The sequence below is a fragment of the Urocitellus parryii genome, chromosome 8 (genome assembly GCF_045843805.1).
Source record: "Urocitellus parryii isolate mUroPar1 chromosome 8, mUroPar1.hap1, whole genome shotgun sequence".
NCBI lineage: Eukaryota > Metazoa > Chordata > Mammalia > Rodentia > Sciuridae > Urocitellus > Urocitellus parryii.
Window position 1 is genome coordinate 82,123,684 of NC_135538.1, and position 26,816 is coordinate 82,150,499.

At 35.5% G+C, this 26,816-nt stretch overlaps 1 protein-coding gene across 1 annotated transcript in view; it reads left to right on the plus strand.

Annotated features, from left to right (window-relative positions):
* Window positions 1–720: 720 nt before the first annotated feature.
* The window catches only part of Tmem30a (transmembrane protein 30A), a 29,894-nt gene continuing 3,798 nt past the window's right edge, over window positions 721–26,816 (plus strand). Inside the window, exons 1-6 of the mRNA XM_026409528.2 lie at window positions 721–1,161; window positions 13,511–13,618; window positions 16,299–16,406; window positions 20,173–20,260; window positions 21,561–21,710; window positions 25,323–25,532. Coding sequence (XP_026265313.1) covers window positions 925–1,161; window positions 13,511–13,618; window positions 16,299–16,406; window positions 20,173–20,260; window positions 21,561–21,710; window positions 25,323–25,532 — 901 coding nt within the window. The 5' untranslated portion in view covers window positions 721–924. The remainder of the gene's footprint in view (window positions 1,162–13,510; window positions 13,619–16,298; window positions 16,407–20,172; window positions 20,261–21,560; window positions 21,711–25,322; window positions 25,533–26,816) is intronic.

Genomic DNA, 26,816 nt, shown 5'->3' on the forward strand with positions numbered 1-26,816 from the left:
GTCCATTTTGATATCATATTTCCTTGGCAGTTTTTAAGTATGTAGGATCTCATTTACATAATGGTGTATGTTCAGCTTTTTATAATCAACAATAAAAAAGCCATAACTTATTTCAAAAGACTTCCTACACTAATGTGCAAGGGAATGGCAGACAGAGAAGGGGCCAAGCGAAGACCATCAATGGAGGAAAAATGTGAGGAGAAGAATGTGAAGCAAAATCATAGGGTTAACCGAATCTCAGTATCAATTCTTGACTTTAGAATAAAGGGTTAAATTTCACACACCTTAGTTTAAATTGATAATTGCATCCCAAGCAAATACTGCCAATTACACATGGCTCAGCATCCCTCGAGTGTGGTCTTTTAAAAGCTGTCTAGAGCAGAAGCCACCAGAGACCTCTCAGTCGCTGACAAGGATGGCTCAGCTAGATGGTAGAGCCTGCCACCTAGGCTTGATGTCGCTATGTTAACCATAGGAACAGGCAGTTGTGCGCCAACAGAGCCAGCAGCCCCAAGAGCGAAGACGCGTCTATGGCGCAAGCGCAGAGACCCCAGTGCCCCCAGCGCCGCGCATGCGCCAACGTAACCACACGCTCCAGGGCCAGAGGCCCACAATTTGTCGTCACAGGGCAGCTGATCAGATGATCAGGGTGCGTCCGGCGTTTCCCTCCCTCTTCTATCCTCCACCCCTTTCCCCTCCCCTTGTCCCTCAGCCTTCTCCCTTCTTCCTCTCTCCCCTACTCCGGCGTCTCCAGCCGACTCCCGCTTCCGGTCGGCAGTCGTCTGCGAAAGTGTCCCGCCTCTTCCGCTTCTCTGGTGTCAGTGCCGGCGGCGGCAGCGGCGCCTGCGCGTCTCCTGTCAGGGTCAGCAGCCGGGTCCCCTGGGTAGTTCACCTGCAAGTCGCGGCGCCGCATCCCGGGGGTCGATGGCAATGAACTATAATGCGAAGGATGAAGTGGACGGTGGACCCCCGTCTGCTCCTGGGGGCACCACGAAAACTCGGAGGCCGGATAACACGGCCTTCAAACAGCAAAGGCTGCCCGCTTGGCAGCCCTTCCTTACTGCGGGCACGGTGCTACCTACCTTCTTCATCATCGGCCTCATCTTCATCCCCATTGGCATCGGCATCTTCGTCACCTCCAACAACATCCGCGAGATCGAGGTGAGTGGAGGGAGCGGGAGAGTTGGCGTCACCGGAGGCCGGGTCTTCAGCTCCCGCCCCCTCCTACCTTAGCTCTCCCGAGGGGGACTGGCGGGTCCCGTCCTCCCCCTCCCCTCCGTCCTGTTTGTTTTCTTTCTGTATTGGCGGGTGTTCAGAATTCGCAGTTTTATCTTAGCTGCTTCCCACCCGTGATTTACACGGTTAGAAACGGAGTGAATGTTTAAAGTAGGAAGTGAGTCCGGTGAAGAACGCTTAGGAGTTAGGGTGTTTTTCAGCGAGGTGAAAAGAGAAGTGGGAGGAAAAGTTATGTCTAGCTGTAACCCGAGGGAGTTAACGGGTGAGAGTGTCATTACTTGTGTGGGCATTATCCCGGGACACAGATATTACACCGTGGCCATTTTTGAGAAAAGGACCCAGAGTCCTAGAGTTTTGATGCTTCTTATGTAAAGTCAAGTCGTATGTTACCAGGTCACACATTAGGACATTTGAGTAGTTCCAAGTATGCACAGTACCTTTCATTTTGAGCTAATTCAGTGTTATTACATGTAGGGCATGACATAAGTAAAACATAACCTGAAACTTCAATTCTGGTTTTGCGTTGAGGCAGTGTTTGTAATTATGCTGCACATTCTCCCATGACTTTTTAAACTTCATAGAGTTAGTGATAGTATACTGAATAAGCTGTGCATTATTAAACATTTTACTGGTTTTGTTTTTAATTAACATTTTTCTTATACAAGACACGACAGAAAAACTTTATTGGGGAAGCATTTTGGTTTCTGTCTGCAGCAATAACAGTATCTGTATCCATCTGCAGTGGTGAAGAATTGTTGATAGATGTAAATACTGTACATTCATTAAACATTTGTTCTATTCTCTCTTCTTTCATATCCTAGCGTGTTTTATATGTTTGAAAAGGCAAGACCTGATAACAAGTAATCTTAACCTTTTTTTTCATTTCTGTACATATGTATATATCCTTGCACACTTTTTTTTAAAAAAATTTTTTTTGGGTTGAACCAAGGGACACTTTACTACTGAGCTACATCCCTGGCCCTTTTTACTTTTTATTTATTTGTTTATTTATTTAAAATTTTGAGACATGGTTAAATTGCTTAAGTCCTCTTTAAGTTGCAGGGTTTGGTCTCAAACTTGCCATCCTCTTGCCTCAGCCTCTGGAGTCACTGGGATTACAGGTGTGCACCACTGTTCTTGGCCCCACAAGCTTTTTTAAAATAAATGTTGTATGTGATTTAATGGGGCTTTCAGGATAATTTTATTTTTAACTAGGAAGTAGGGATTCTTTGTTTCCAGTTTAATTTAAAGTGTTACCTCTAAAAGCAAGAGCGAACTATTTTTAATTTTACAGTGCTTACTTCACTGTTAATAACAGTAATATGAATAGTATGTATAGCATAACTAGTTTTTAAATCCTTTACTAAAAATCATTTTCAGTTTAATAACATGTTGCAGTATATTTTTTCAGTATGCATTTTTATGTCTGTGTCTCCCTAATAGTTTTGTACATGTAGTTTAAAATGCTCCAAAATCTGAAACTTTTTAGGTATGTTATGTGGTATACTCAAAAACTTTGGAATTTTGAAGTGTTGGATTTCATCCTGAGTAGGGATGCTCAACTGGTGAAGTCTATGAGAATATTCCAAAATCCAAAAAATTGAAATCTGAAGCACTTCTCAACCCAAGCATTTCTCACAACCACACTATGATCACACATTATATCAAGATTTGAGTAACATGGTGAAATGTGAAGACCATGACTCTAGTAGCTAGAGTCAGGCAGAGTTGGGTTAAATTCCAGCTCAGCAAATTAAGTAGCTGAGATTTTTGGAAAATTTACTTAATTTCTCTTAAGATCAGTATTAGAAGCAACATAGATACTAGTCTGGCACTAAGTAATGATGATCCTTAACCATGAGATGAGAAATGGAGTCAGAGAGGTTGAAATTTGACTGTAAACTAGATAAATTATAAAATTGAGACAGAAATCCACTATCTTGTTTCCCAATTTAAAGCTTTCACACTATACTAAGATCCTCCTGCAGTGCTAAATGATAGTAGAAGAAGTTAAAAATAATTTAACATTAAAAATTTGAATCATCTTATTTAAATTTCTTGATATTAAGGAGAAAGTAGCAATAATGTGGAATTTTATATGAATGATTATTTACAAATTATATGAAATTAAATATTTAACTTTTTTTAAACTTTAAAAATATTTTTTTATTGATTGTTCAAAACATTACAGAGCTCATGATATATCATCTTTCATACATTTGACTCAATTGGGTTTTGAACTCCCATTTTTACCCCAAATACAGATTGCAAAATCACATCTGTTAAAAATATTTTTTTAAGTTGTAGGTGGACACAATACATTTATCTATCTATCTATTTATTTATTTATTTTTATATGGTGCTTAGGATCAAACCTGGTGCCTTATGTGCTAGGCAAGCATTCTTCCACTAAGCTATAGCCCCGGCCCTCTTTATAACTTTTGGCTTCTAAATTTTTTTTAACAGTAAATACTGGCAAAATGGAAATTTCTTAGATTGTTCTCATGTGCAGTTCCAATTTAAAGTTGCCTGAGATAAATGCTGCAGCTTGGTCTGGTCAAAAGAGCACTGAAGTTGAGTCAGGGTATTACAGTTGAAGTTCCAGTCTCACTCTCTAGTTTGAGATCCTAACCATGTTTTTTGAGTCTAGTTTCTTGATGAATCAAAATAATCAGTTTAGATTATCTCTAAGATTTTTTTCAACTTTAAAATTCTGTGACTTCCAACTTTAATGTGATTTAAAAAGTGCCGTGTATTCACATTGTATCACCTTTGGAACTAGAGGAAATAAAAATTAGTAATAACTTGGAATTTTGTACTAATATTGACATACAGTTATGCAGAGATAATCTATATATACTTAAAAGTGTTAGCATTAAATATGTAGTGAAGTGTTTCTGAATTGGATCTGGAATTATTAGAAAAACCTTGGAAGCTTTCCCAAAATACACATTTGTCTGTCTGCACTTTTTTGTTTTTGTGCTGGGAATTGAACTCAGGACATCAAGCATGCAGTAGGCTACATCTCCAACCCCTCTACTTTTTGGAACCATTAGTTTAAAGTATGTTGAGGGTTATTGAAAGTAAATGGTTTGCTGGGTGCTGTGGCACATCCCTCTAATCCCAGTTGATTCAAGAGTCTGAGGCAGGAGGCTCATAAGTTTGAGGCCAGCCTTAGCAATTTAGTGAGACCTTGTCTCAAAATAAAAAATAGAAAGAGGGGGCTAGGGAGATAGCTCAGTGGTAAAGCACTTGCCTAGCATGCATGTGGCCCTGGGTTCAATCCCCATCACCACATAAAAAATAACAACAGAAGATTTTAAAAAATAAAAAGGGCTGAGGACTAGTGATAAAGTGCCCATGGGTTCAATCCCCAGTACAAAAAGAAAAAAATAAATGGTTAATGAGACATTCTGGCCAGCATTCACTTGTTACTGTGTTGTTTGCATCTTCAGTTTCTTTATTTTTTAAAGTTTGAAAACCTCATTGCTGTTTTAATTGAGATTACTAGGGCAAAGGAGACTTTTTAAATCAAAGTACTTAGTTTAATGTGCTACGGTCAAAAAACCCAAAATTTTAAGGCAAAATCAGTGAATATTTCATTTTTCCAGAATTGTTTTACTAAAAACTTACTGCTCTTATAAATCTAAACTAACCTGAAAAGGGTGTTTAAAAAAAAATAGCTTGGCATTTTAATGTCTATATTTGGCAGCTTATTTCCTTTCTCCCCTTGTCAGGTTTATGTATTTTGTTGGTTTTTAGATTTTATAAGATAAATAAAATGAGGCTTTTAGAAAACTCAGTTTTTAATTTTATTGTTAAGAAAATATTTTACATATTATCTTAACACTAGGATTTACTATCTCATTTTTTATTGGGAGTAAGGAATGAGTATTTCCTTTAATTTGGCAACTGTAAGAGTCAGGCACATACTTCCACAGCAAAGGTCATGCTTTTCTAGTTTAGGGTTCTTGGTGAAGCTGAGTTATGGAGCTAACTTGAAAAAGATAGTAGGGTGTTTTAGTCAGCTTTTTTTTGCTGCTGTGACTAAAAGATCTGACCAGAATGATTGTAGAGGGGGAAAGTTTTATTTAGGGGCTCATGGTTTCAATGATCTCAGTCCTTAGAACCGGCTGCATTCCCTGGGGCTTTAGGTGAGGCTGAACATTATGGTGGAAGATTGTGGTGAAGGAAAGCAGCTCATGTAGTTATCTGAAAGCAGAGAGAGAGTGAATCGGCCTGCTCCAGATACAAAATATATACCTCATAGCCATGCCCCAAGTCCCACCTCCTGCAGCCATACCCTACCCACTTCTGTTGCCATTCAGTTAATCCCTATCAGGGAATTAATTCACTAATTGGGTTAAGACTCTTACAACCCAATCATTTCTCCTCTGAACCTTTTTGTGTTGCTTCATAGTGAGCTTTTGGGAGGACACCTCATATCCAAACCATAACATGGGGTTATCTTAACTTTTGAAAAAACTTTTAACTGTATAAAGTTACATAGTTTTAAATTAATGGTTGGCCTGTAGTCCTAGCTACTTAGAGAGGCTGAGGGAGGGTGAGTTTAGGAATTCAAGGCCAGCTGAGCTGCATAGTAAGAGCCTGTCTCAAAAAAGTCAAAAAATTAATTAATGTTTAGAATCAAATGAGGATGTTATTCAGATTCAGAATTAATTTAGAAACTGAACATTTACTTCCAATTAATATTGTCAAAAGTGTTCACAGTAAATTTTCATGAAATTTTAATGGATTAGCTTTACTCTCCTATATGATAAACTCCCATTTTATTATTATTTCATTTAGTCCACTCAGTTATTTTATCCTAATTAACTTCTGTTTTCTGATAAAAACATATTTTTATCTATGTTTTTACTCCTGTGTAACTTGAATTCTTAGGTTGTAAAATTTTTAAGATAAGATTTTTCCACCTGCATTAGTGATCTTTGTTTATACTTATTCTTTAGCTAAGAGTCAAGGAAGGATAAATTGCTTTTTATAAATGATTGTTAAAGATTAAGCATTTTGGATAACCCCTGTTGGATCCCCGTGGGATTTCTGTCTCTTTTTTTTCCCCCTCACTTGAATAAATCCTACTCTTTTTCTCTCCAAAAAGGGGGGGGGGGCATTTGACAATTTTAATACTCAAATTGATTGAAGTTGCTAAAAAAAACAAGCCCTTAGAATTTTTTTTTTTTATTATTGGTTGTTCAAACAAAGTATTACAAAGCTCTTGACATATCATTTTTCATACATTTGATTCAAGTGGGTTATGAACTCCCATTTTTACCCTGTATACAGATTGCAGAATCACATCAGTTACACATCCACGTTTTTACATATTGCCATACTAGTGACTGTTGTATTCTGCTACCTTTCCTATCCTCTACTATTCCCCCTCCCCTCCCCTCCCATCTTCTCTCTCTACCCCATCTACTGTAATTCATTTCTCTCCCTTGTTTTTTTTTTATTTTTTTCCCTTTCCCCTCACATCCTCTTATATGTAATTTTGTATAACAATGAGTGTCTCCTTCCATTTCCATGCAATTTCCCTTCTCTCTCCCTTTCCCTCCCACCCGTCCCTGTTTAATGTTAATCTTTTTCTCCTGCTCTTCCTCCCTGCTCTGTTCTTAGTTGCTCTCCTTATATCAAAGAAGACATTAAGCCCTTAGAAATTAACAGGCTTGTGGTATTAATGTTTTTGTTTCTCAAGTAACATTAGTGCTTAAATCAAAGAATGGTAAAGTAAATATGGCCTACTTGACTGTGTTTTGTGGCCCCAGGAACTGAAAATAATTTTACAGATGCGCATTTGCAATCTATTTGCTGATTGGGAATGCTAGCTTTGAATTTCAATTATGTGGAATATTATGCCCCCCAAAAGAATTCTGTTCTTCTCATGAGTAGACCCTATGCTAACAAAAATTTGAACACAAATATTATATTTTGAATTTCATTAATAACAATTGTTGTAAATTTTTCTTTCTTGTTACTTAAGTACTTACATAAAATCCTTGACCTTGTTCCTTGAAGGGTCTCCAAAGCTTGGGGTATTTTCTGGCTCTTTAGAGAAGGAAATGCCTGCCTTTGACTTTGAGTTTTAAATCAAATTTAGCATTTGCGACAAAAATAACTATGTTTAAGTTTACATTTTCTAATCCTTAATAATCATTTGTTCTAATCCTTAGTAATCATTTGAGGTAGGTGTAATTATTCCTGGTAATTGCTTTTGTTCAACCACCTCTGTGGATTTAGTAGATATAAAATACATTAGCTAAGATTACCATTAATCTTGGTTTAGGTAGATCTTTCTTAATTTCTTTGTCACAGATAAAATTCAGTCAGCCTGAAGAGAGTTGCTTTTCAAATTTTACTTTCATTATCTTTTGTCTACATTGGAACCTCTAGAAAAGGACTCTTGAAAAATTCTTTGGTATGCAATAGTCACTTCAAGAGAGGAACTTAAAATACCATTTTAAATTTAATCCAGTTAATACTTGAAATGATTTATCTTTATTACTCAGCATTTTGTGGAGTGACCTGTTTGGGTCTTATATTGATTTCCTTTTAAATAAATTTACATTCAAAATGGAACTTTTCCAGTCCTATACAGTGTAAAAAATGCATGTCCTTCAAATTTATTCTTTCCTATCACTTTAAATTCAGAGTCTTTTTCTTAGGAATAGAGCATATTTTTAGAAGTACTCTAATTACTACATTTTAAAATTATTAAGAAGTGCCAGTTTGATTTAGGATTACAGTGGTAGGAAAACAAAGCTGAAAAAGACACTAACTTTTTCAACTAATCTACTCATTTATAAATATCTGTCCTATTTTGCTTCTGGTTCTTTCAAAATTTGGATTTAAATTAATGGGCAGTCTCCAGACAATCATTATTTTGAACTATGCCTTGTATGCTTTTGACATTTGAAAAACATTACTTTTTTATTTTTAAACAATGGATTGAACCTGGGGGTGCTTAACCACTGAGCCACATTCCCATCCTTTTAAAAAAGTCTTATGAGACAGTGTCTCTCCAAGTTGCTTACGGCCTTGCTAAATTGTAATCCTCCTGCCTCAGCCCCTAGAGTCCTGGGAATTACAGGTATGTGACACCACACCCAGCTGAGAAGCTTTACTTTTTCAAAATAAGGGAACTATGTTCCCATTTTCCACTTAGTAGCCTCCTTTCTTTTTAAGGTTGAAATTATTAGTTTAGTATAATTGTGTCTTTTGAAATCTTACGGATTGTTATATTCAACAGATTTTATTACAGTCTGAACATTAGGTCAGACTACCCTTGAATTTTAGCTTGATATATAGTGGTAATTTTAATCAATTATTTTAATAAACATAGTACATTTTTCTGTATACAAAGTGCCTCTGGCCATAGCGGATGATAGAAAATGTTTGGGGACAGGGAGACAGGGCTTCTTCTTCTTTTTTTCTTTTTTTCAGTGGAGGTATATCTTAAAAAGCCTGGAATCTTTTGGGGAAGGTGAAACACATTTAGCAGGAAGATTAAGCATCGCTGGGTGAGTGGCACACACAGAATATATCTTAGTAGTTCAAAGAAAGACAAGATGACATCAGTCTATATCAGGGAAAGCTTTATGTAGGAAGAAGACTTTGAGCTGGAACTTGAAGGACAAATGGTGCTTATAAAAGAGAAGTTTGGATGCATTCCAATAAAAGAGATTAATATGAGCAGTGATCTAGTGGCAGAAAATCAAAATGTGTATAGAGAAAATAAGAGGAAGGGCAAATTACCTGGTGAATAGTCTTGGGTATTTTGTAGTGAATGTATTAAATCAGGAAAGTGTATATTGGTTAGTGTTGGGTTAGCAGTGAGTAATTGAGAATGAAGATCTTAAATGACTTAGGAACCTAATATGAAGCTGATAGAAGGCTGTTTTACTGAGTCCTCACTCTACCATTTACTTCTAACATTTTTAGAAATTGGTTCTCATGCCTAAGGTTCAAGATGGAGGCTAGAGTTCGGATTGCCTTCTTTGGGCAGTAGTATAGAAGAAAGGATGAAGAACAAAGGATAAAGCACTTTTTAAAAAGTTTCTTGGAAGCTGCCATGTTCCACTAACAAGGCCATGCTAGCTGCAAAGAAGGATGGAAAATATAGTTTTTATTCTAATAACAAGATTTTCTGGTAATGAGAATTTTATACTAAAGAAGAAAGGTAAAACAGAAGTTGAGGTAGTAGGTTGTTAGCAGTCTGTGTATCACAAGGTTATAGGAAGATTTATCTGGTGGTAAAATGATATGTCAGTTGAGAGCTAGCTCATCTAGGTATGAGAGTCTAGTGATTTAGCAAATGAGTTTATAATGATTACATTTTAAAATTGATTATGGTAATTTGTTGAACTTGATTTCATATAAAGGGCATTGTGTTTTTTTTATGTGAAAAGCAAATTAGGTATATGATATTACTGATAAGTTAAATAAGTTACAGAAGGAAAGTTGAATATCATTACCTTCCTTTTGTTTTCTTCAACCTCTTTTTTTATCCATTCAATAAATGAATGTGTTCTAATTTCTCAAAAATGAAAACATACTTTTTAAATTCTGTTAAATATTGAAAACGGTTCAAAATGACATTTTTTTCAGAGTTCACTGCTAATAATTTTATATACTTTATATTGTTATTATTCTCTTTCTCTCTTTTTTTTTTTTTTTTGGATGAGGACATTGAATCTGTAAGTCTTTTGCTTACAGTTGAGCAGCTGGAATTCAAACCTTGCACTCTGACCTCTTGTTTTGTTTCTTCTGGGTGTTGGTCAATATTCTCTTTTAGCACCATCTGTATAAAAAGAAGGGTCCACACTCATCCATAATATCTTTCTTATATCTCCTACTCATTTCTTAATTTGCTGTTGGAAGATAAAAAAGTGCTCTGAAGAAAAATGAAGGGTTGAGAGATGAGAGATAGTTCACAATTTTAAATAGAATAACCAGGAAGGGCTCCAGTAAATTGGTATTTAGTGAAGATATAAAAACAAGGTAAGGGAATAAATCATGCTGATATCTGAGGGAAGAATATCCTATGCCAAAGAAATAGTAAGAGCAAGAGTCTTGAGGAACATGCTTAGTAGGAAGAGGAATATCAAAGAGGCCAATATGGCTGAAGCAGGGTAAGAGGTCCAGGAGAATAGTAAAAGATTAGGTTGAAGTGGTAAAGCATTGGGGTCTATATCATGTAGGCCACTATAAAGACCTTGACTTTTCATACTCTATGTCATGGGAAACTATTAGAACAGTTTTGCACAGATAGGTGACATAATTGCTTATTATTAAAAGAGTGACTCTGGTCATGAAATGGAGAGTATTGCTTGGGGAATAAGAATAGAAGGTAGAGTGTTCTGATAGGAAAAACAAACAAAAATTTTTCTTCTTTTTATACACCATTCATCATCACACTTCTGACATCAGGTATGGTTACCTGCCTCTCCCCAATCAAGAGATCCTAACATCAGATGCTTTTGTACATACCAACTGGGTGTCCTGTGATTTAATTTGGTTCTGACACTATCATAAAATAGCATCAAGCCCCACAGGTTAAGAACTCAGTACCAAAACTACCCTTCAGCCCCCATTTCAGATGCCAATTACAAGTCCCAGGTTGTCTGATCAACTAGCTACAAATGAGGATTTCCATGCCCCTTCTCTGGGTTTGTCTTATTTGCTAGAGTGGCTCACAGAATCCAAGGGAACTCTTACTAAAGGATATAACAAAGAATACAAATGAACAGCCAAGTGGAAGAGATGCATAGAGTAGGAGTTATAGGGGAAGGGGTAAGGAGCTTCCATGGTCTTCTGGGTGCACCACTCTCCAGGTGAGTTTTATGGAGGTTTCATTACGTTAGAATGATGATGAAATTACTGGCCATTGGTGATCAACTCAAGGCTCAGTTTTTTTCTTTTCCCCAGATGTTGAGAGGGAACTAAAAGCTCTAACCCTTTAATTAGGCCTTGGTCTTTTAAGGTTGGGGTGACCAGCCTCTAACCTTAAGCTACCTAGGGGCCCATAGCCACCAGTCATTCATTGGCTTACCACTCTTGAGATTCCAAGTGTTTTAGGAACTTAAATACAATGCCCTGCTTTAGTCATGTTAATTATCTATTTCTTTGATCTACCTTGTGTATAGACTGCAGCATAACCAACAAAGTCCTTTCATCAGTTATATCCTAAGAAGTTTTTATAACTTGATATCTTAGTAAGGCTTTAATTATCTGAAACTTCATGGTGGAATTTATTATTTTTTGTTTGTAGAAATGAGTTAAATGCCATACATAAAAAATTTGTGGGGAAATTTGTACATGTGTCATCCTATCTTTTCCCCTACCCCTCAATTACCTGCAGTTTAACTTTCCACACTTTTGGCTACCCATGATCAGTTGTGGTCTGAAAATAGTAAATTGAAAAATCCAGAAATAAACAATGCATGAGTTTTAAATTACATGTCATTTTGAGTAGCACAGTGAAGTCTTGTGCCCTCCTGTTCATCCTGCTTGGTATATGAATCATTCTTTTGTCCAGAGTATCCACACTGTATATGCTACCCCCCCAGTTAGCACTTAGTAGCTACCTGAGTTATCAGATTGACTGTCCTGGTGCTGCAATGATTATATTCAAGTAACTCTTATTTTACTTGTGGCCCCAAAGCATAAAAGTAGTGATGCTGTTAATTCCATTATGCCATAAGGAAGCCATAAAGTGCTCTCTTTAAGTGAAAAGGTGAAAGTTCTCAAGAAAGAAAGAAAACATTGTGTACTGAGGTTGCTAATGTCTATATTATAAGATATTTTGAGAGACCACATTCTTGTAACTTATTATATATAGTTATATATATAATATTATATATATATAACTTTTATAGTTAGTAATTTATCTTTTACCATGCCTAATTTACAAATTAGCTTTATCATAGTGTGGGTGTACAGGAAAAAGAAGAGTATATATAGGGTTTGGCATTATCCATGCTGTCCACTGGGGGTCTTAGAATGTATCCCCTGCAAATATTGGGGAATCACTGTGTTATAAAATTCTATTTCCAACTCTGATCATTAATATATCCTGAGATGATTGTTATTTTTAATCTGCATTCCAGATTAAAAATATGAAGAGTTAATTATACTGTTTAAAATGTTAGTATTAATAATTGGTACCAACTTTATTTTAAAACGTAGTATTTTTAAAATTGAATTCCATATTTGAATTATTTTAGGATGCATGCTTGTTTTTTAATACATGGAAGAACCAGTGTAGTCAAATGGAAGGAACAGCAACTTTGGAGGCAGACAAATCAAATTCTGAATGGATTGAATTGTGTTCCCCCAAAAGATATGGTTACCTGTGAATGTGATTTTATTTGGGACTAGAGCCCTTGCAGCTGTAATTGAGTTAATGACTAATCAAGTCATTTGGGTGGGCCCCTAATTGATATAATTGGTAAGTTTATAAGAAAAAAATAGACACACGGTGAAGATGATGTGAAGATAGAAACATCAGACACCATATAATAAGAATCAGAGATGGGGTGCTACAGCTGCAAGCCAAAGATGTCCAAGGATTGCACTTCCAGAAACTAGGAAGAAGCAAGGAAGTCCCGGAAAGAGTATGGCCCATTTAACATCTTGAATTTGGGCCTTCTGTCTCCACAATTATGAGAGAATATATTTCTCCTGTTCCAAAGCATCATGTTTGTGGTAATTTTGTTTCAGCAGAATTAGGAAACTAATGCAGACATTTAACTGTTGTATGATCTTGGGCAGTCACATTTTATCACTGATTCTCACTTTTCTCATTCATAAAAGACTAAGAACAATTCTGGCTTGGGGTAGACTTTTGAATATAATAGCTGGATTTGATACTGTTTTCCTTTCTTCAAAGACAATTTATACTTATGTATTACCTAATTCATTGATCATTTCCAAATATTAGATTTTAATTTACTAATTGGGTTAGAATTAAAGTCTTCCCTTATAGTTCCCTCTTCAATTCTCTAATTTACACAAAATAATAAATTTCAAGTGAGCCATAGAATTTCTTGAGACTAATTTTTTTTTTGGCGGGGGGTGACTATTAAGTTTAGAACAGATGACCTTAAAACAGTTTTTAAAATCTGCTTTTAAGGTTGCTTTTAAGTTGCTTCATTGAATTTATTTTTCCTTTTAAGAGCAAGTTATTTCAGAGTGATTAGGTATCCACTTTTTTTTTTTCTCTGTGGAAGTGCTTAGTTATATTTTTCTCTTGCAGATTGATTATACCGGAATAGAGCCTTCCAGTCCCTGCAATAAATGTTTGTCTCCAGTTGAAACACCTTGTATTTGTACCATTAACTTCACACTGGAAAAGTCATTTGAGGTCTGTGTTTCCAAGTAAAATGTTAGAAAACCAATGTTTTTAAAAATATTGATAGTCTATTAACCTTTTTTCTAGGTACTTTCTTCTTATAGAGAGAACTCAGTTTAATTTATTGGAATACACCTTTGAGAAAGATTGTTTTATGTGTTTGACTATTGCATTTTGCTGTATGATTAAGAAATTATTTGAATGGTTAACTTTAGTACTTTCAGATAAAATTATATGGAATCACTTTATCCTTTCACTTCAAAATTTTGTAACTGTACAAATCAGTTTTATGTTGTTTATATGTGCATTGTATTTTAAAATTGTTGCTCAAATTGCTTTTTAATTATAAAACATTTTATTAGAAAATACTAATTCTCATTATTTAATTAGATAATTTTTCTGTGAGATATGAAACATTACCAAAAATGCAAATACTTAATACTTTATTGATCTTTTATATTTTGATAAGTGCTTGGAACTGTGTGTGTGTGTGTGTGTGTGTCTGTCTGTCTGTCTGTCTTTTGCATTCTGACATGCCATTCTTGGTCACTAAGCATATTCTAAGGGACCTAAAAATTCAGAATGGGCATGGAAAGAACAATTTGTACTATAATCTGTCTGAAAATTGAGCTTTATAAAATTATCATTCAGGGTGCAAAACTGCTTTAATACATGCCAACATTTTAGATATACTGTATTTCAGATTTTCTAAAGGTCATGATAACTTTATAAGATTGTTGCCACCCAATTCACAATAGCTAGACTGTGGAACCAAGCTAGATGCTCTTCAATAGATGAATGGATAAAAAAAAATGTGGCATTTATACACAATGGAATATTACTCAGCACTAAAAAATAACAAAATCATGGCATTTGCAGGGAAATGGATGGCATTAGAGCAGATTATGCTAAGTTAGCCAATCCCTAATGTCTTTTTTGATATAAGGGGGGGGGGCGATTCAAAACTGAGCAGGGAGGAAGAGCATAAGAAGAAGATTACCATTTTTTTATTATTAGTTGTTCAACACATTACAAAGCTCTTGACATATCATATTTCATATATTTGATTCAAGCGGATTATGAACTCCCATTTTTACCCCATATACAGATTTCAGAATCACATCGGTTACACATCAGAAGATTACCATTAAACAGGGATGAGAGGTGGGAGGGAATGGGAGAGAGAAGGGGAATTGCACGGAAGATGGAAGGAGACCCTCATTGTTATACAAAATTACATATAAGAGGATGTGAGGGGGAAGGGAAAAAAAGAGAGAGAGAAATGAGTTACAGTAGATAGGGTAGAGAGAGATGATGGAAGGGGAGGGGAGGGGAGGAGGGATAGGAAGGGGATAGGAAGGGCAGCAGAATACAACAGACAGTAGTATGGCAGTATGTATAAACATGACTGTATAACCAATGTGATCCTGCAGTCTGTTCACGTGGGAAAAACAAGAATTCATACCCCATTTGAATCAAATGTATGATATATGATATGTCAAGATCATTGTAATGTTTTGAGCAACTAATAAAAAAAAAAGATTGTTGCCACCTAGTGGTTATAGTAGCTCTTGTGCTGAGATGGAGCACAGGATAAATGCTGCCTTTGAAAAAACCATGAAAACTTAATTATTTAATTTTATTTCAACAGAAATAACATAAATTTAATGTATCTTTAAAAGTCTAGTCTTTCAACTAGATGGGCAAACTATAAAGACACAATATATTTGCTTTTATCAGAATAGGCAGAATTGAAGAAATGAAACTTGAAATGATTTAGAAGCTCCCTCATTTATAAAAACCTATTTCAGAATTTCTCTTCTGCAAACATGATCAGCCTCAGATTCAGTCTTTCGTAGGTTCTTTGTTTCTTCATAAGATTTGAATTGGACTAAAATCCTTTTTAGGAAACTTAAAATAGGTTACTTTGTCTTTGTATTCATTGAAATGCTCTCCTTTTTAATTTATAAATTGAAATTACTGTACTGATTCTTAATTGAGAATGATACTCTTTTTTCCCCCACAAAAGGCACATATATCCTGTTCCTGTTTCTATGATGTAATTTTGATAGAAAATTCTTTCCCAAGTTATTTTGAAGTTGGCTCCACTAAATGTATTATAGTTCCCTCTTGATTATTGTCAAGTGACTCCTTGTCTAATATACTCTTAATTACTAATTTATTTTTAATATTTTATACTGTCCTATTGAGAAATTTTATAGCTTTATTCAGTTCAGAATTTATTTGCTTAGATAATAAATGAAAGTTTGACCATTATTTCTCAGAAAAATTGATGCCAATTGGGTGAAGACCAGTCTGGATGTGTGTGTGTGTGTGTGTGTGTGTGTGTGTGTGTGTGTCTCTGTCTGTGTCTGTCTTTTGCATTCTGATATGCCATTCTTGGTCATTTTGTAACTGTACAAATACAAATTAGAAAATTTTAGATACAAAGTTGCCCAGGATAGGCTAATAGAGTCCTATAGTGTTATTTTTAAATGTAAATGGTACTTTTTTGAAGTATTTATGGATAGTTTGAAAGTTTACTTTTGGGTTTTTGTATTATACCTTCTTCAACCATTTTAAATTGCTAAGTACTTGTAGAATTTACCCCAGACCTATTATCACAAATTGTAAACTAGTAAAGTTCAAATTACTTAACTTTTGAAAACCTTTTCCCCTCTCCTTTCTCTAGGGCAATGTGTTCATGTATTATGGACTGTCTAATTTCTATCAAAATCATCGTCGTTATGTGAAATCTCGAGATGATAGTCAACTAAATGGAGATCGTAGTGCTTTGCTTGTAAGTAAAATGGTGAAATATGAAAATGTGGTATCTGCAGAATAGCATACGGTAATCATTCAGTTAGAAATGTTAAGTATTTAATGTTAGGATGAAATTTAAAGTGTTATTTGTCATTTCTGCTTTATATAGTGAGGGTTTTTAGTTAAAATACTTTTTTTCCTGGAATTTGTATAGCTTCATGACTTCTTACAGCCAGAGGACACACTACTACCTGCCCGTTTCTAGTAATCATTGGGAGTTTGGCTTTATTAAACTGTTTGTAATAGAATTTTAATGAACCTAGCATTCTGGATGTATAAATGTGTTCTGTTTGGGTTTGGTCATTATTAATTATTATGCTAAGTAGGGGATGTGCAGAAAAGGGCTTTTAATTTCTGAGATTGTGTTTTAAAGTTAAATATAGGTACTCTCCATTTTTTAATTTGTTGGAAGCCTGAGCAGTAAAATCCAGAAGGTAGGCTACTGAAAAACTGTGGAGTTTTTGAGTACTGAAAAGCTCTATGGAGCTTTTTGAAAATACAGATTTCAGAATTTTCCAGAAAATATATCGGTGTCTTCAGGGGTAGAGCTCTAGAATATCTATTTTATAGTAAGCTCCCCTTCTGATGCCTTGGCTTATTTAGGAAACTGGACCACAGGATTGTAGTTTCTTGACTGCTCAACTTTTGCATAGTAGTGGTTTGTGCCTCAGTATTTTATGTTATTGTTGTCAATGCAGCAAACATTCAGAAGCTCAAAGCATTTTAGGTTCTCTTAGAGTTGGTAAATCTTTTAGAGTTCAGTCTAGGACTATGTTGTTAGCAGAATGGGCCTGGCAGATTTATAGCTGCCTTATCCTATCTGGTTTTATTGCTGGTTTCTCTGTGGGATTTAAGAAATAAAAGTCTATCTAGAGATTCCCTGGTATGCAAAGCATTCTGGTTAACTATAATATTTTGCAATTCATTGTATTCTATTTACTCCATGGAATCCAATTTTTAGGTCTCAAATCCAGAGCAGATGATGTACTTTCAGACATATCAAATTCCTAGACCTTTCCAAATTTGTCATTTGGTATTATAGAATGGTTCCATCAAAGAATCAGAAATGATATTTGATTTAAAATTTACTTGATAATTTTTCTTTTTTATAATTATTTTATTTAGATCCTCATTGAGAGAAAAGGAAGCTGAAACTTTATTCTTTTCTTACAAATCTCAAGAAAGATTTTAGAATAGGGATTGATGAACTTTTTCTGTGGAGGGCAATATAATAAATATTTTTGGCTTAGTAGGTCATATTGTCTCTGTTGCATCTATTCAACTCTACCAATGTAGAATGAAACAGCCATAGACAGTTCCTAAATGAGTGGGTATAGTTGTGTTCTAATAAAATGTTATTTATAAAAATGAATGGTGGGCTGGTTTTAGCCCGTGGGCTGTCATTTTTTAATCCTTGGACTAGAACAAAAAATATTAAAATTCTAAGACCAGAAAACTTTCAGAAATCTTATGAATATTAAGAATAGCACATTGAAGTCCAAGTTACTTGATGTTGCATGTAAGGCTTTTCACAATCTGACATTAGTCTACCACATCAGTTTTACTAATTATCTTTAATACATCTTTGGCCTGACTGCCCTGGGCCTTGTTTGCCGTTCCCTAACTGTGCCTGTGACATGAGTAATCTGCCTCTCATAATTTATCATTTCATTTGCCTAGAATGATGTTTTTACACTACCTTTGAAGGACTGCTCATTTCATGACCTATATTTTTCCTATGTGCCTTTTGATTCAAAATATCTTCTTTAGATATTTACCTTATTCATATCTTGGTCCAAAACATCGTCACTTTTTTGCTTTGGTTAGATGTTTCCCATCGTCCAGTCTTGCCCATCCTTTCCAGGCCATTCTCCACAAAGCAGCTATAGTGATTTTTTTAAAATGTAGATATCACTTCCCTACTTAAAATCTTGTAAGGGTTTATTAGCACTTGAAGTAAAATCTCAGGATGATCTGAGCTATGCGTAATCTTCCAGTTTTATCATATAGTATTTTCTCTCTGCTAACTAGCTATATTCACCTTTATCTGCTATCAGTTTTTTCTTAAGAACATTTTATTTTCTGGCCTTAAACTGTCTTCTGCCTGCTCTTCATATAGTTGGAGCCCATTATTTTAGGTGTTATCTTATATGTTACTTCCTCCAGAAATAAGTTTTTCCCCCCTCCTACTCTATCTTTGTTATTCACTCACATAGTCTCTTCATAACATTTATTATAATTTGTAATTATGAATTTGTTTACTTAATAAATTTATTACCTGTTTTCCTAACTATACTGTAAACTCATGAGAGTAGGGAACATGGCTTTCTTTAATTACCATGTTCCAAACAGCTGGCTTAGTGATGGAAAGCATTTAATAAATATTGAATGAAAATAGACATCTTTATTGTGGCTTTCATTTTATATTATACTTGGTTGTGTCTGAGTATGTTTTCTCTCTGTTACATTCTGAACTGTTTAAAAGCAGGGATTTTTTTTTTCTGATAACCCACCCTGTATATGGTGTATATTAGGGACTCATTAAATTGTTTTTCTAAGCCAGTTACTGCCATATACCTAACATTGCTTAGCTCAGTGTCTGACACACAGGCAGTGAATAATATTTTTTTTTAAATTTTCTAAGAATTTAGCAGCTAGAATACATTTGCCCTATTATAAGTTTATTTATGTTTAATAACCTATTAAAATCATAGTTTTCATTAAAATGTTCAGAAAGAAATAGGCCAGTTATAAATGTTATCAGTCTTCATGGTCTTGGACTACAAACTTTCTCAATATAGATGGCTCAGGGACCAAAGAACTGAGAAGTCAAATATTGAAACCTTATGAGATCCCAATCACATGTTTCCTTCTCACTTAGTTTTTTTTACTAGTCTAGACATAGAGAATGCAGATATAAGTCAAGGTTAGTATGTAATGGAAGAGGTCTAACTCGGGTCTCATTAGTTTCAAGTTGGGATTATTTTGGTTTGTTACATGTTTGAGACATGGATTAATGTTGCCTGAGAGTCCCAGAACAACTCAGGCATTTGTCTAACCATAGACTTAGTTTAACTCTGTAATAGCCTCATCTCCTTGAGATGTTCATTAAGAACTAAGTCAAAATCTAGTCTGGAAGACGGGCAAATGTTCTGCCTGCCAGCATTTTCATTTTTCTTATACCTGGATACACAAATTAAAGATCATTGTATTCTGGGAATCTGCATTAAACTCACTTCTTCCTTCCTTCTTTCATTAGACATTGTATTCAATCCCAAATTATAAGATTTGAAATAATTGGACATGTTCATTTTATAAGTGAAACTTAGTTTAATCAAGGAACTTGTCTAAGAAACTAGAATGTCTATTCCTTTTGCTTCCAGTTTAAGATTCTCATAATTTTATATCACAACTTGTATTGACAATGGATGATTTCTTAATTTTTTTCCTTAGGCAGAAAACTCTTTATGCTTATGGTTTCTATGTTGCTTTGAAAATATGCTGATTTGATAAGTATATATAACAATATATGCAAGTAAATGTTTCATTAAAAAGGTGGTAGAATAGTTTGAGTCTTTACGTGTGGTGTTATTTATAGCTTTATTCATTTCAGATTGATTTTATATGTGTTACAAGTAAGAAACATTCATGGATTGAATTTTTAATCAGTAACCGGGGATAGCTCATAGTTCTTCCAGAGGCATAGGTGATAATTTCTCTCTTTTTTTCCTCCTAAAAACCAGAATCCCAGTAAGGAATGTGAGCCTTATCGAAGAAATGAAGACAAACCAATTGCTCCTTGTGGAGCTATTGCTAACAGCATGTTTAATGGTATGATATAGATACAAACATAGATATAGATAGAGGCATATATAATTAGGACAGTTTGTATAACCTTATTACCAATTTGTTAGTGTAGTAAATGTGAATGAAATTGAGAAATTTAGCTTTGAGATAAATACTCAGGTCGTAAATGGAGTTTATAATGCTTTGTGACTTCCTTTTGAGCATTCTTATGTAAGACTAGATTTTTTTCTGAGAAGAAAGAAGCAGAGATATTTTTCTAATCTTCTTATTTCGTATACTACAAAAGTCAAACTGCCATTCGCACTGACTTTATTTATTCCATTAAAAGGGAGATAGAGTGCTGGGGTTTTGGCTCAGTGGTACAGCACTTGCCTAGGATGTGTGAAGTAGTGGGTTTGAGTTTCAGCACCACATATAATAAATGAATAAAATAAAGGTTTGTCAACAACTAAAAAAAAAAAGTCGGGGGATATAGTTGATCGTTTAGAGCAGTCCTGTCTGATAGAAATGTAATGTGAACCTTAAATGTGGGCCATGTAGGTAAGTTTTTTAGCAGTCACATTGAAAATCCTTAAGTGAAATAAGTGAATTTAATTTTAATAATACATTTTATTTAACCCTATATGCCCATGTTATCATTTTAGCATGTAATAATATGTAAAAGTGTTTGAGATATTTTATGTATATATTTTTAGTAAGTCCTTGATATCTGACATACATTATATACTTACTGAACATATTTATATGTACTAACCATATTTCAAGGGCTCAGTAGCAATTTGTGCCTAGTGGTTACCATGTACAGATAATGTAATAGGTAAGCCTGCAGTATTAAGAATGTGTTATTGAGGGGCTGGGGATGTGGCTCAAGCGGTAGCCCGCTCGCCTGGCATGCGTGCAGCCCCGGTTCGATCCTCAGCACCACATACAAACAAAGAGGTTGTGTCCGCCAAAAACTAAAATAAATAAATAAATAAATATTTAAAAAAAAAAAAAGAATGTGTTATTGAAAGGAAGAGAGGCAAATTTACCTTGCAGTTTTATTTGGGTTAATATTAAAACACTTGATCTTATGTGAGCTAGGCAGCCTGTCATATAGGAAAGTGTATTTGCATTGAGGAAAGAAGTCCCTTTGGACTTTAAATTGCTATAGTTAACTCACATCTGAAATAGAGTAAATGTGAATCCTATGTCTTCTCTGTCACACTCACATTTGGAAGCAAATACCAGATCCTCATTTCTTGTGAAATAAAGCAAGGGCTATAGATTTTTAGTGCTATGAATTTTTAGTAGATATTAGTAATATTTTCCTTTTCTTATGTAGATACATTAGAATTGTTTCTGGTCGCCAATGAATCTGATCCTACACTTATGCTCATTCCTTTGAAAAGGAGAGGTATTGCTTGGTGGACGGATAAAAATGTGAAATTCAGAAATCCTCCTGGAACGGAAAGCCTGAAAGAACGATTTAAAGGTAAAACATTACTAATATTCCCTTAAAAAAAAAAAAAAAACTCACTCTGCTGGCCTGCCCTTGACTCCCCCACCACATGAGGAACGAGCCCAGGAAGCCCACGCTAGCAGGCACGGGGTGAGAGGCCCCTTCCAGCTGCGGCTGAGTGCCTAGATGCCCGAGAAGGTTCCAGATTTGAGGAAGACATTCACCTTGTACCTGCCTGCCTACTCCTCTCTCTGCCCCTGTTAGACTCTCCAGCTTTGAGATGCTGACTTCACTGCTCAGCTAAGGATCCTGAGAATTCTACCTTCTCTAAACACATCCAGCTGAGTGAACCCAGGGTGTTATTTCACCTGGGGAGAGTAAGAAATGGGGGGATCAAAGCACCAAAGCAAGAGCTATCTTGGGACCTCAAGAAGAGGAGTGAAGCTGGAACCACCAGGGAGTATGAGTGTGAATTTTGGCACACTTTTACATTATTTTTACGTGCTAAATTGATAATATGGGCATATAGGGTTAAATAAAATGTATTATTAAAATTAAATTAACTTATTTCATTTGAATATGAATATGAGTGAATTTTGGCACAAACTGCTGCATGGTAGAGAAACTCCAGTCAACAGGTGCAGTTCAGGAGCAGATGAGATCCAAGGGAAACCAAGACAGGCTGTGGAGCAATTCTAGGGGCTTACAGCTCCCATAGGAATGGTTCTGCTGTTTTGAAGCCCCTGCTTTGTGTCCAGCCCAGTAGAAATGCTGTCCCCACCAGATCCCTCCTAGAACACAAGGGCCCTCTTTTCCCTATCTGCTGAACAGTGCCTCAAAAGACATGAGGGCTGGGCTGCCTGTACTCCCTCTGGCTATAGCCCTTCTTGGAGATGGGGTCAAGGTAGCAGGACTGACCATTGACTACTGGTTGACCAGAGAAGCTCAGCTGAAGCCCTGGGTACTCTAGATCTGAGCTAGGAGTTCTCTGGGAATCTGGAATGAGTTCCCTTCTCCTGAATGACATTCTAGGTGCCACCTGTTTTTAAACTCCTAACCTGGAACTCCTTAGGTTGGGTAGATAGGTGAGATTATGCAAGCTGAAGCCAGCTTTGCTGGGAAGCTCCCTACCTTCATGCCTTCTGTTTCCTTCTGGAATTAACTAAAGTAGATTTCAAGCAGGGGCTGGGTGGTGATCACTGCCTGATCAAGTCCATTCTTTCTCTTCAGATTTTAGACCTTAAGCTATAGTCCCTCAATCTCTACCAATACCAAGGTCTTTTCCTAGTTAGGGCTCTAAATCCTATGTTTCTGTAGCATTACTAGCTTCCCAGCACCATTCTATTATTATTGTTATTATTATTATTATTATTATTATCATCATTATTATTAAAAATTTAAGATGAATTATTTTAATTATCCCCATCCTCCTACTCCTACTTTCGCTCTTAACTTCATCCCTTTTAGGAACCTTATTGTTTCCCATTGAACAAGGGTTATGAGGTGGATGTTGACAACTTCCATTTAAGTTTTGGGGGAATCTGGCCTGCCCTCTGCCAGCCTCCCTGCTAGCCCAGGTAAGAGGAAGAAGAGGGGGGCTGGAGAGAAAGCCAAAAATGCAGCAAAACTAGGAGTTATATCTCAAGGTGGACTTCCTGACCACTAAGGATAGGAGAGTGGTGAGAGAGAGCAGTTGTCTTTGTGCAGAGTTGTTCTTCAGCATGGGATCAGGAGAGGCTCTAGAACAAGGTTCAACTAAGACACAGTCCACAATTGGAACTGGGTCATTTCTTTGGAGAGCTGTTCTGTGCATTATATTTAGCAGCATTCCTTGCTTACTCTAATTATGACAACTCCTACATTTTATTGTCTCTAGAAACTACCAGATGTCTACTAGTGGCAAAATTACCCACCTGAGAATCAGTTCTGGAGTCAGGATGGTTTTCTCTTGAGTTATTTCCACCTTCCACCCTTCACTAATCTGGTTGTTCATCTTAAGCCTGAGCCTTGAAGGAATGAGAACCCCTTATAAAGTAGGCTCAGTAGAGCTGCACATAATTTTTTTTTTTTTTTTTACTCAATGTATTGATTGTGCTTGTGTGGGATCATGTCTATGAAGGACATGTATTATGCTTCTCATTCTTGCTCTTTGGAAGAGGGGTTACTGCAGTATGGAAATAGGAACAGGATATGTTGGGATTGGAGAGGGAGGAGATAAAAATAGCAGATATACCCTAGTTATCTTCCCCAAGTTCTAAGTTTTTTTCTATGCCCTAGTCCTAAAACCAGACACAAGACTTAGGGAGTTTTGTCTGAAGACCAGGACCCATCCCTCACCTGTTCAAGTCTGCTTTAAATGGTAAAACAATGCAGGAGCAGCAGAGTCTTTAGGCACTTTGTTTTCTCAGGTGTTTTTATGTTCTGACCCTTTCCTTGTAGGGTAATTAGGAAGGCTGAACAAGATTATTTAGTTCCTGCCTGTTCTAAGACAATAAGGCTAGAGTCTTGCATTAGCTCTGTAATAGGACGCTTATTATATGGTAGTGGGTCAGGACTGTAGAAACTGGTATCCACTCTACTGATTCCACCATCCATCCAGTTTGCCCTATCTACAGTGGATTGATGTTTTAATTTTTTCAAATTTCATTGTACTTCCTGCAGTTTTTCAGGGTCTAAGATTAGTCATAGAGATACATTCCCAGTTTACTCTGTTCTAGTCAAGTTAGTTGTTCTGAAAACAGCCCGCCTTGTTGCCCTAAAGGAACTCAATAGCCTGAGAGTTAAGACTAGAGATCTAAAGGGTTAGCAGGATAAGGTAGGAAGGGGTGGGGGGGCAGACTCCTGACCTCTCGACACATCCTATATATCCTTTGGACACATCTTCTCTTTGGTGCTCTCTTGCCTTGAGCTGCCTTCCTTCTCTAAGTGTATGCTACCATCACTTTAATAATAAAGTGATAGGAATAGATTTGAGAGTCATAATTTATATTAAAAAATCGTTGGACTTTTAAATACATTTTTTTCAAATAGAAAATGTAAGAAAAAATAAACTCTGGAGTTTTAATTTAAGTCTCTTAAATTTTCTATCTTCAGAATTTTTTATAAGTGTATGCTTTCAAAAGAATATATTTTTCCTCAACTTCATACCAATTTGGATACCAGTTCTTGTGTACTAAAATTCTAAAGGAAATGTATACTTTCAGTCATTTCTCTGGTGTTTTCTTATAAGCACTTTAGTTATCTTTTAAAACTGTGGCAAAGTTTGTTTTGAACAAGCCCCCAGTTTTTATAATTTGAATTTATTTTTTTTTGTTTTTATGCCTCCTTATTCACACTGCAATATTTCATAACATTTTTCACTAAGTAATCTGCCTTTTGGTATATACTCAATATCCTTTTTTGCATTGTCTTATTAGTTAAGATATCAATCAAGTCTTTGTAATTTTTTGTTGTTACAGGACAAATTGGTTTCTTTTTAGATTTTAAAGACTTCCTTAGAAAAAGCATACATTTATACCTTTGAAAAGAAGAAAAATACTCAGATTATGTATTGCACATCTTTATTTTAGTGGAGTGTGAGTTTTCATTAAAACTCTTAATAAGCTAGAATATGTTGTTTTTCCATTTCTCTCCCCACTCTTTAAGATACAACACATCCAGTAAACTGGCTTAAACCAGTGTACGAGCTTGATCCCGAAGATGAGGATAATAATGGATTCATAAATGAGGATTTTATTGTTTGGATGCGTACTGCTGCATTACCTACTTTTCGTAAGTTGTATCGTCTTATCGAAAGGAAAAATGATTTACATCCAACATTACCAGCTGGACGATACTATTTGAATATCACGTACAGTATCCTTTTTTGGTTATGTATAAAGATTCATAGAACTTGAATCTAGTACAGCCTAATCTCAGTTATGTATCTTGTTACTTTGTGGTTAGTTTTGGTCTCTCCATTTGTATGGGTATGTGAGCATGTGAATGTATCTTTTAATTTATATCTTCTAGAAATGTCTTAAATTTGTATGTACTAGGTTTTCAAATGTACCACTTTGAAAAATTACTTAAAATATAGGTTCTTGATTCAATAAGCTAGGTATTTTTACAAGGGAAATCTTATAACTGAGCTTAACATAAAAGGTAAAGGTGTACCTACTAAATAGGTGTTGATGGTACTGATGGTTCTTTTAATATATATTTTTAGATATTAAAAGTCAGCAGATGTATTAGTTCGTATCAAATAATTATTCATAATTATTGTTGTGTTCACACATAGTATTATAGTTTTTATCATTAACTCTATTGTTCCATATTAATAACTTAGGTTCACTTTCAGTACTGATATTTATTCGATTCTCACTGTATGTCATCACTATGCTCAGTACTTTCCATGAGTTGTTTTGTTTAATTCAAGCAGTAACAGAGTTTTAGGTATCATCTCAAGAATGATTGTTGTAGACAAGAATATGGGAACCTAGAGTATTTAAATAGTTGGCTTGAGGTTACACCTGTAGTACTTAGAAAAGTTGGGGTTCAGAACCAGTGTGTTATCCTCAAAGGACATGACTTTACCATTAGCCACCACGATAAGCTGCATTCCCTAGCTAGTTCACCCAGGTAGTCAGACCAGCCATGACTTCAGAGATGCAAAGTCTTTTTTAGGGGGGCTATATCTGACAGTTTCTTTTATTCTAAACAAAGCCCTTACATTGTTTACTCTATAGCCTATTGTTTATATGTACTGTGAATGAAAAGTTTCCTAGATATTAATGTTTTGAATATTTGCTGATTTTTGCATTTTTAATTTTCATAATCTAAGTGAGCCATAAGTATATAGTTTTGGTTTAGAACGGATTAGTAAATAATTGAACTATACCAATTTCAAAATAAGGATTGATTTGGATCCTAGACTCTGTTAAGCCTGAATACACAACTGAATATAACCCTGATAGGACATGGGACAGAAAGTGACCAATTTTTTGAAACCAGGCTTTCACAGGAGCAGTTTTGAATATATAGACCCACTTCAGGTGCTGGTAGGAAGAATGTTATTCAGAAAAGATAGCCAATAGATAGCTCTGTCACAACTAGTATCGCAAAGATCTAGTAAAAGAGTATGGGCAGATACCAGTGTTA